General features: G+C 28.1%; 1 protein-coding gene and 1 non-coding gene across 2 annotated transcripts; one reads left to right on the forward strand and one right to left on the reverse strand.

Moving 5' to 3' along the window:
- Positions 1-4,265: 4,265 nt before the first annotated feature.
- On the forward strand, positions 4,266-6,155 carry LOC113855620. Its single transcript, XM_027487252.1, has 4 exons — positions 4,266-4,393; positions 4,667-4,916; positions 5,088-5,272; positions 5,576-6,155. The coding sequence occupies exons 1-4, from the start codon at positions 4,266-4,268 to the stop codon at positions 6,153-6,155; spliced, it is 1,143 nt and encodes a 380-aa protein (XP_027343053.1).
- Positions 4,524-4,630, reverse strand: LOC113856774. Its single transcript, XR_003503007.1, has one exon. It is a non-coding gene; the product is annotated as a small nucleolar RNA R71 (small nucleolar RNA).
- Positions 6,156-11,787: the final 5,632 nt, after the last annotated feature.

The following is an 11,787-nucleotide window of genomic DNA, read 5'->3' on the forward strand; positions in this document are numbered from 1 at the left end:
AACTCAAGTGTATTTTATAACAAATTATTAATTTAAAATAAAGATGTAATGCTATTTACTAAGATTTAGTTTTTAAACTAATCAATTAGTAATTTAAAATATAAATTTTAAAAATATTTACACAAAATTCGAATTAAGGTAACAAATAAGTAATTTTAAATTTAATTTTTAATTACTAATTATTAAAACAATTTAAATAACAAATAACTTAATGTTGATTACAAATTTAGACTATTAGCTAATATTTAAAGTTTAAGTGACAAAAATTTATTTTTAAAGAAAAATTAAAGTCCACTTACTAACAATTTAAATTTAACTAACAATTAATATTATATAACTAATTAATTATTAATTTTAAAATATAAAACTATTGACAAGGAATTAAAATTAAAGTAACAAATAAGTATTTTAGAATTTAAATTTAGTGGTGTCTAATTAATAAAACCAAATTAAGCCAAACAAATTACTCGTTTAAAACATAAATTTGTAACTACAATTAAAATTGTATTTGGGAACAAGTAAATTCAAACTAACAAATTAATTACTTAAAAAACTTCATGCACTAGTTTAAATTTAAAATTAAAACTTATTCAATAACAATAATAATTAAAGTAAAAATATATGATTTAAATAAAATTTCAAACTATATTTACTAAATAAATTTTTAGTCATTTTAAGACTCTATGTTATAATTTAGTTTTCATTAGTAAAAAATTTATATATCAATTTTATATAAATATTTATTTTAAATATTGTCTTTACCATTACAATACATTATGATAAATAAGTTAATTTTCTGTTTTATTTATCAAATGGTTATTTAACGTGATTTGTTATTTATAAGATTTAATTTTTTTTAGTTTTTTTATTTATTTTTTAAATAATTTAGTTCTTACGAGTAGAAAGGTTTATATCAGTTTTTATATAAAAATTTATTCACAATTTTATTTTTATCATTACAATAACAATTTCATATTAATATCAAATGATATTTTTTTATTGACTTCATAGAAATATTTTAAATTCTTTTAAAGAAAACTCATATTTTACTTCATACTTCTCTAAAATAGTACAGAATTAATGTGAAAAAGACATATTTGATTAGTTATGACTTATGAAGTTTATTAAGTTGGGTTGATAGACTCGTAATCCAGTACATACTTCTTTAAATACTAAGGTTTTAACCAAAACTGATCTATCTATTCGAACCAATAGGTTTTTAACAATATCGCCTTAATGATACACTACATGCGCAATACATATAATGTATATCACCCTCATAGTTTTAAATTTATATTTTTGTTTAAAAGAATACCCTTGATATATATATATATATAATTTTGGTAAAAAACTTTAAATTAAGTGTTTAATTACAATGATGTAATATTAGAAATGTTTATAAGTTAGCTGAAACTTTCTTAAAGATAAAATAAAATTTAAATTAACTATATTTTACTTGATTAATTTAGTTCACTTTTTTTTAATTAACTTAAATTTATATAATTTAATTAAATTATGTTAGTTTGATTTGAATTATTCTTTATTAGTAGTGAAGTGTAACTTAAATTAGACTTTGATTCTTTCTAATAATCTATGGAATTTTAGGGTTGTGATGTAGATTAAAAACTTGGATAAATTAAAAATTAGTAAAAGTTGTTTATTATTAATTTTTTTTTACAATACACCAATTGTCAACTAATTTTAACTTTGTCCGTAACTAACTATTTTTAAATTTTTCTGTATTGACAGCAAAGCATTTTTACTGTAGAAAACAAATGTTTATTCATTTCTTTAAAGCAATAACTATTTTAAATTTATAAAAAAAAAAACATCAGTTTAAACTTTTAATACAAATTTAAGGAAATAAATTATTTAAAATATATATATATATATATATATATATTAAATTTTAACTATATAAATATAGACTAATGAATTAGCCTATTTTAAAATAAGTAATGAAAAATAATTTAAATTGTTTTCAGCTTGTCAATCTCTGTATTAAAAATAATTAGTCCGGTGTATATTTTTAAATTAATATTGACTAACAATTGTAAGTAAATTATACTTTCTTATGTAACAATAATTTTTCTTTTATATTTATTAATTCTATTTTAAATTTTAAAAATTAAAGTTGTTATTTAATTTTTCCTTATTATCTTATCTAAATTTTATATTTTGCATAAATACTTATTTTATATTTATTAAAATAATCTTATTTTTTCTATTTTTAAAATTTAAAGTTATAAAATTATCTTATTTTTATATTTAAAATTTTTTATATTTTGATGCATTGATAGTTATAAAGTTAAGTTAAAATTTTAAAAAATATTGTTTAAAATAATGTTATTATATATGTATAATTATTTAGAGGATATAAATTTTATTTTTAATTATTAAATTATATATTTTTTAAAAATAATAAAATATTAGTATATTACACGTATTACTAAACTAATTTTTATAAAATTCACATTGATAAATTCATTCTACACTTAGTCTTATAATGTAATTCATGAATGATAATTGAGATTTTTGAGTTATTCATTGAGAGAATTTATTATTAAGTCCATTTTGTTCATATTTCAGGAAAGAAAAGGATCAAGAAATGAAAGTTTTAAAGGATAGTGGGAATTGAAGCAAAAATCAGAACCAGAGATATACACAGGCAAATACATGGCCGTGTATTTTAGCGTACAACTCATTGGTTGCATCAATCAAGCACAAAATCAGAACCAAATATATACACGGGCAAGTACACGCCCGTGTATATGGGTGTGTATCTAGCTGGTCGTATCAATTGAAGTACATCATCCAAACCAGAGATATACATTGTCAAAGTACATGATCATGTACATGAACGTGTACTTCCCAAAAAAGTTGTGAAGAGTAATTTTTAGAAACCAAAGATGTACACGGCTAAAGTACATGGCCGTGTACATGAGGTGTGTACTTTTAACTTACGCTAGAATTAAACTTCTTCGACAAGATAAGCTATGGGACCATTGATATAAAAAAAAAAACTTAGCACAAAAACCTAGGGGACGCTATTTTTAGGAAAGAAAGAGTCAGTGACAGCTAGAGAAGGGAATCAAGCTCTTTAATTTCTTTCTTTTGTAATTGTAGTTTCGACATGTTTAGGTTTTAATTTTCCTTTGAGTATCTAGACGTAATGAATCATATTTGACCAAATCTTCTTGAATTCTTCTTAATGCTATTTTATGTTCTCTTCTCTTGGGTTTAATTGAGTAGTATTAATTGTCTCCTATCTTATTTTCTTGTTTGATTTTGAGTAAAAATCTTACATGAATTTACCATTACTCAATTAAAAGGACTTAAATGTATTTCTAGAGATAGAAAAACATGAGTTTTCTATATTAGGAATAACCCTAATTATGAAATTCATAATGAACTTAATGCAACTTAAGAGAATTAATTAAGGAAGAGATTCTGATTAATTAATTGAAAGTTAGGAACCATTATCCTTGAGAAAGATAGTGGTTTATTTCAGGAATTCCTGCAGCAACAAGGGACTAGAACTAAGTAGTTGAAGGAGAATTCTAGTTATTTGGACATTTAAGAGAATTTACAATCTAGATACTCACTTATTTCTCTTGAATACACTTAGTCATACTTTTCTAGGTTTTATTTTGATAGAAATCTATTCCTTTTAATTTGTTATTTTCTTAGTTCAGCAATTTTATCAACATAATCTCTTGCTCATATTCATTAACAATTGGATAATCAAAAAAGCAATTCTTAGTAACAGTCCCTGTGGATACGACACTTAGTACTCTATTTTTTGCAATATTACTCTGATAATGAGTGCACTTGCCCAGTAATCAATTTTTATACATCAAGTTTTTGGCGCCGATGCTGGGGACTGATTAATTATGATTCCCTTGATTATGTATTTACTAATTTTCTTTATTTCTTTAGTCTTGAATTAACTTTTCTATTTTGCTTTCATTCTTTTTAGGAGCTGATTTTTCTAATGTATGACCAGAACCCGTTCTGTTGCACTATTTGAAGAACTATTTGAATTTCACCCAGAGATAGAAAAAACTTTGTGAAAAATTCAGAAAGAGAGGCGACTGCTAGTACAGAGGAAAAACGCACAAACTCACATGGAAGGAATGACAAACAATGAAGAGCAACCAAGGACCATGTCCGATTATGCTCGTCCATCATTAACTGGGACATAATCTAGCATTATTCATCCGGATGTGTAGGAAAATTTTGAAATAAAGCCCAATGTTATTCAAATGGTTCAACAGTTTGTTCAATTTGATAGGTTACAAGATGAAGATCTCAATGCTCACATCGCTAATTTTCTGGAGATTTGTGATATGTTCAAGATTCATGGAGCTACTGATGATGCAATCCGCTTGAGGTTATTTCTATTTTCTCTCAGGAGTAGAGCAAAATAGTGGTTGAACTCTCTCCCATGTGGATCTATTACTTCATGGGAGGCCATGGCAGAAAAGTTCTTAGCAAAGTATTTCCCTCCCACAAAGACTACTAAGATGAGGAATGATATCTCTTCCTTTTACCAATTGGTGTCAGAGACTTTATATGATACATGAGAGAGGTTTAAGGAATTATTAAGAAAGTGCCTACATCATGGGATTCCTGATTGGCTTCAAGTGCAAACCTTCTACAATAGATTGAACTCCGCCACAAGACAAATGATAGATGCTGCAGCTAGGGAAACTTTAAATAGCAAGACATCAAGGGCTGCACAAGAATTGTTTGAAGAAATGACAATGAACAATTATCAATGGAGTTCCACTCAATCCAAACCTGCGAATTCTGTTGGGATTTATAGTCTTGATGCAGTAACATCCTTGGCAAGACAAATTGAAGCCTTAGGAAAGAAAATTGATGTTTTATTTATGAACCATCCAGTTGCTCCGGTAATGAGATGTGATATTTGTGGAGGAGGCCACCCTAATCATAAGTGTCAAACTACTCAAGAAGAGCATGCCAATGTGATAGGAAATAGACCACCTTACCAACATTTTAATGGCATGAACAATCTAGACTAGAGGAATTATGCAAACTCACCATGGAACAATAACCAACAGCCAATGAGGAACAACATACCCCTAGGATTTCAACAAGCTTCACATCCACCACCACCCCCACTTGAAAAGAAATCAAACCTTGAGGAGCTGATGACTAAATTTATTCAAACTTCAGAATCTCGATTTCAATCCACCGAGACAGCACTAAGAAATCAACAAGCCTCTATCCATAATCTAGAAAATCAGTTGGGTCAATTTTCTAGACTCCTCCCAGAAAGATTCCAAGGAAGCTTGCCTAGTAATATTTAGACATATCCTAAGGAGCAGGTCAAGGCAATGACATTAAAGAGTGGCAAAATATTACAAGAGAAGGGGAAGTAGAAAAAGCAGAAAAAACCCCCTACAGTGAAGGAATTCGTACCTACACTTCCCTATCTAGCAAGATTGAAGAAAGACAAGGATGAGGAACAATTTGGTAAATTTCTTTCTTTATTTCGTCAACTTCATATCAATTTACCATTTGTTGATGCCTTGGCACATATGCCCAGGTACGCCAAATTTCTGAAGGATCTATTATTCAATAAGAAGAAGTTGGAGGAGTTGGTCACGGTGACTCTGAATGAAGAATGCTCAGCAATTCTGCAAAACAAGACACTCAAAAAATTAAAGGATGTAGGTAGTTTTACTCTTACTTGTCTCATTGGTAGATTGATAGTCGATAGAGCTTTAGCTGATTTAGGTGCTAGTATTAATTTAATGCCATATTCTATTTTTAAGAAATTGGGTTTAGGAGAACCTAGGCCAACTAGGATGAGTATTCAACTAGCTGATAGGTCAATTAAATATCATAGGAGTATCATTGAGGATGTGCTTGTAAAAATAGACAAATTTATTTTTTCTGTTGATTTTATGATTCTTGATATGGACGAGGACACTGAAGTCCCCTTGATCTTAGGTCGTCCATTTTTAGCTACTGCAAAGGCTATAATTGATGGAAAGTTAATTTTAAGAGTTGGAGATGAAAAAGTCACTTTCAAAAGTCCTGATGCAATGAAAAAGTCTTTGAAACAAGATGATTCTTGCTACTTCATTAATGTAATTGATGATTGTGTTTCTGAGTGTGCATAGGAATTCTTGATTTCAGACCTATTGGAAAGAAGCTTAGTTCATAAAGGAGAAAGAGATGATATAAGCTTGCTAACTCAAGAACAGTGGTGTCATTTAGAAGCCACCAAGCTATTATTGAAAAAGAGGGACTTTGAAGTTTTGGAGTGGAATTAGAAGAAGCAACCCAACTCATCCACTAATGAACCACCAGATGTAGAATTGAAGGTCTATTATGATAAAAAAAATCAAGGGAGGTAAACTATTTCAAAAACATGATTTAGTACTATTGTACAAATCTCGCCTCAAATTATTCCCAAGTAAACTAAAACTCCGTTGGTCTGGACTGTTCTCTGTGCATGGGGTATTTTCTTATGGTACAATTGAATTAACTCATCCAGAAAAAGAAAACTTTAAGGTGAATGAACATAGGCTGAAACTGTACCAAGGGGGTCAACTTCAAACTTTTACAAATGAAAAGTTTAAACTCCTTCATGTTGAATGTTGAATTACATTGAATAATTTAGGTTAGGTAGGTTTATTTTATTTTAATTTAGTTATTTATTTGCTCATTTATTTATATATTTTTGCTAAAAAAGAAAGAAAGAAAAAAGAGAGAAGTGAGATATATAGCCATTTACACGACCATGTAGATGGCTGTGTGGCCGTGTACTTTTATTTTGCTTAGATGTGGGTCGAGCAGAGATGGACACACTTGGTTTACACGCCCATGTACTTTGCTTCCCTTTTGATTTTTTCGGGCAGTGATGTACACGGTCATCTACATGGCCGTGTACCCAACCATGTAAACACCCAGGTAAGCCCTCTTTCTATCTACTCAGATGATGCTGCAGCATTTTAGTTTACCATTAGGATAGTCTTAGTTGTTGGATTTCTTTTACTTATGTTATTTTCAGAATTTAAATTGCTCTTATTTCTTTATTGCGTTATTTTGATTATTCCTTTCCTTTTGTCATTTTGAACTGAGTTGAATTTTTCTATAAATTCATTTTGATCAGGTTTCTTCTTCATTTGAATCTCATATTAGCTTTAACTCCTACCACTCCTTGCATATTTCTATTGCTTTTCAAGGAAGTTTCAGTTTTCACTTTAATTCTTATATTTGATTGAGAACAATGCAAATCTTATAGTGTGGGGTGAATACTTATAAATGTCTGAACTTATTTTTTGTTTTGTTCTTGAGCAAATATTGAGTCAGTTTTGCTTTTGCATCAAAGATGATATTCCTGGATAGTTACATAAATAAAATGTTTTGTTGAAAAAAAATCATATGCAGTTATTTTGGTTATTTGAATTGTACTTTTAATTGTTTCTTGACTGAAGTATTAGAAGACATTTCTGATTTGAGGACCTTGAATCTATACTAAATGTTTAAGAATATATGCAATTAATAGAATAATTAATATCTAAAAAAATTGGGACTCTGCTAAAAAAAAAGAGCATGCCATATAAGCATATCTAGTTGAATGTGGATTGCAGGCATGTCCGAATACCACATCCTAGAGCCCCGAAATTGTTTGAGGTACTGATATGGAAAGCAAGAGATGGAATATCCATTAATACCTTGTGCTAATTGGGATGGAGCATAAGATGCACCATGTTAGTTGATCATGGCTCAAAGTGAAGAAATAACACCTTGGAAGAATTCAAAATGTTAAGTGTGATTTTTAAGAATTAATGGTATAAAAGGTCCTTATTCAGTTTTGTTTGAAGTTACAAAGGTTGAGAGTAAAAGAAGGCACAATTTGATGTTTAAGAATTATTATCCCTCCAAAAATTTGAATAAAATAAAATAAAAATTAGGAATTTGATTCTTTGTTGTCAAAGGTAAATTTGATCCATTTCTTTGCTTGGCGACAAGCAATCGTTCAAGCTTGGGGGAATTTGATAAATTCATTACACACTTGGTCTTATAATGTAATTCATGAATGATAATTGAGATTTTTGAGTTATTCATTGAGAGAATTTATTATTAAGTCCATTTTGTTCATATTTCAGGAAAGAAAAGGATCAAGAAGTGAAAGCTTTAAAGGATAGTGGGAATTGAAGCAAAAATTAGAACTAGAGATATACACGGGCAAGTACATAGTTGTGTATCTGAGTATGTAACTCACTGGTTGTATCAATCAAGCACAAAATTAGAATCAGAGATATACACGGGCAAGTACACGCCCGTGTATATGGGTGTGTATCTAGCTGGTCACATAAATTGAAGTACATCATCCAAATCAGAGATGTACACGGTCAAAGTACATGGCCGTGTACATGAGCGTGTACTTCCCAAAAAAGCTGTGAAGAGTAATTTTTAGAGACCAGAGATGTACACGGCTAAAGTAAATGGCCGTGTACATAGGGTATGTACTTTTAACTTATATTAGAATTAAACTTCTCCGACAAGATAAGCTATGGGACTACTGATATAAAAAAAAACTTGGCACAAAAACCTAGGGGATGCTGTTTTTAGGAAAGAAAGAGTCAGTGACGACTGGAGAAGGGAATCAAGCTCTTTAATTTCTATCTTTTGTAATTGTAGTTTCGACATGTTTAGGTTTTAATTTTTCTTTGAGTATGTAGACGTAATGAATCCTATTTGACCAAATTTTCTGGAATTCTTCTTAATGCTATTTCATGTTCTCTTCTCTTGTGTTTAGTTAAGTAGTATTAATTGTCTTCTATCTTATTTTCTTGTTTGATTTTGCATAAAAATCCTGCATGAATTTACCATTGCTCAATTAAAAGGACTTGAATGTATTTCTAAAGATAGAAAGACATGAGTTTTCTATATTAGGAATAACCCTAATTATGGAATGCAACTTAAGAGAATTAATTAAGGAATAGATTCTGATTAATTAATTGAAAGTTAGGAACCATTATCCTTGAGAAAGATAGTGGTTTATTTCAGGAATTCCTATAGTAACAAAGGACTAGAACTAAGTAGTTGAAGGAAAATTCTAGTTATTTGGACATTTAGGAGGATTTATAATCTAGATACTCACTTATTTCTCTTGAATACACTTAGTCATACTTTTCTAGGTTTTATTTTCATAGAAATCTGTTCCTTTTAATTTATTATTTTCTTAGTTCAGCAATTTTATCAACATAATCTCTTGTTCATATTCATTAACAATTGGGTAATCAAGGAAGCAATTCTTAGTAACAGTTCATGTGAATACAACAATTGGTACTCTATTTTTTTGCAATATTACTCTCAATAATCAGTTTTTATACACCACACATTTAAGAGCAAAATAATAAAATAATAATAGAAGATATATAGTAAGAATAAAAAAAAAATATTATCATACGTATGTTGTTTTTTTAGAAATAAAGACAAATTCATTTATTTAATTTTATATTCTTTTTATTTATTATTAGATTTTATTTATACTTTTAATTTTATTTATTATAATTTTATATTCTTTTTATTATTACGAATTTTATCTTATTATTAATTTATTATATTCTATATATATATATAATATTCACTTAGTTATAATCACTAGAATTCATATATACTTAGTATTAATATAATTTATCAAAATAAATAATTTATTAAATAAATAATAATCCAAAATACGTAAATATAGCTCAAAACCTACATAAAACTAACTAGGCAAATAATATACTTTAAACTATACTTAATTTAGGTACAATCTAACTCAAATTTAACACAATTTTTAATAAGCTATCCAAGATTGACAACTCTAGCTTCAACCCCACACGAAGGAGGCTTTCAAGCACATTTTAATGCAGCCTTTAGTAAGCAAAAGGTTTGGGAGCGTCGAGAAGTTGTCATATTTCAATGGGTTTTTGCTTTCTTAGAGGAAGATATGTTTAAATTAAGTTAGATTATTACAAGTGATAAAGTTTTTTTAGTATTAAATTTAAATATAAAATTACTGACTAAAAATGATATATTATGATCTAGTTTGAATAAGGTTATACGTAAATTTTTATAAAATAATTAATATACAAAATAAATAATTTTTTTATAAATTAAAAGTAATTTGTTTGCTCAAATTTTTAAAAAATAAAATAAAATAAAAAATATAAATTGATTCTAACTCATGAGAAGGGTTTAATTCTTTTTACTTCTTTATTTTTTACTTCAATAAATATTTATATAAAAATTTATTTAAATTGAGTATATATAATCTACATATGTGGTGCTATATCACAATGGTGTTGTGTTCCAAAGAATAGATAAAATAACTTTTAAAAAGTTCCAAATACATCTATGGGCTCAAGATGATTAAGTTTTTCTACCACTTGTCTTATATTTTATTTCCCTTCTCCATAGCCTTGAACTAGTTGCAAGCCTGCAATAAAGAATTCCAGTATGTGTTTGCTTATTTTATCAGTTGTATCTTTTAAAATATAATAAAGCGATTATTCCCATAAATGATTCATCTTTGTTTGGTGCTTTGCTCAAACACTCAAATTTTTTATGGGTTAGGTATCCAAAAACCCAAATTAAAGCAATGTGCACTCCCTATAGTAGATAATGTATTGTAGCTTATCCAAAACGGGGAAGTGGGCTCCTTCCATCTTCCTCTTTAATATTCTTTTACTCTGTACATTGTATATACCCCACAATTTTGTACTGCATTTTCATTTTATCAATTTTCATTTACATAATACATCACGTTTATTGAATTAATAATGCAATAATATATTAATATATTTGTCGTTTTCTAGACTATATATATATATATATATATATATATATATATGTCGTTTATTATTTTATTTTGATGATGTAGTTCTTAATATGAGAGCGAAATTAATGGCTAAGCATGAAGATAATTAAAATCCAAGTCTGATTGAAAGACTTAGAAGTAATTGAATTGAAGGAAAAAGACGGAGGAAGAGAAGAAGAGAGGATTGCATTTGCATTTAGATAAACGACAAAAGAAGTAACTTTCAACCTCTGCAGGCGGGAAACCGAGAACGCATTGTGGTTTGGTTAATGAATCATAGTTTATAATTTTAAAACTGAGAAATAGACAAAACCTAATTGGGTCAGCATCTTGAAATTTGAATGAGAAAGAAGCCTCTCAATAGCAATGGAAAATGACCTCAGATTTTTGGACTATTTCAGTTTAGCTCCCTCTAAGGGGTTCCATTCCAATGTGGGGCTGTGGCCAGCTACACCCCCCTTTTCTGCTTCTATTATTATCTTCCATGTCCTATTCATTCTACTTGGTCCTTCCATAGGAGATAATAGTCTGAATCTCACTCCAGACACTTTTAAAGTAGACAAAATTCTGTCATTAAATTGTCACATCTCAATATTCTAAATATTTCTATTATATTCATTTTTAAAAAATCTCACACTGGCCAACCATATCATATATTCAACATAAATACCTAACCATATATAAACTTGAACTTATAATCCAATTTTGACAACCCAGATTGGATTTTCTATTTGAGATTGATAATAATAATTTATGATCAGTTTCAAATACAACAACATATATTGATCCCAACAAGAGTTCATTTGGCACTTTAGAAAGGGTTTCAGTTTTAGATTTTACTTCTCTGATTTTATTTCACCTGTGTAAAAAATAATATCAATATAAGAAATTATAATATATACACTTTTAATTAACACACACACAAATACTCTTAG

This window comes from Abrus precatorius, unplaced genomic scaffold (genome assembly GCF_003935025.1).
Source record: "Abrus precatorius isolate BTA unplaced genomic scaffold, Abrus_2018 Scaffold11, whole genome shotgun sequence".
Taxonomy (NCBI): domain Eukaryota; kingdom Viridiplantae; phylum Streptophyta; class Magnoliopsida; order Fabales; family Fabaceae; genus Abrus; species Abrus precatorius.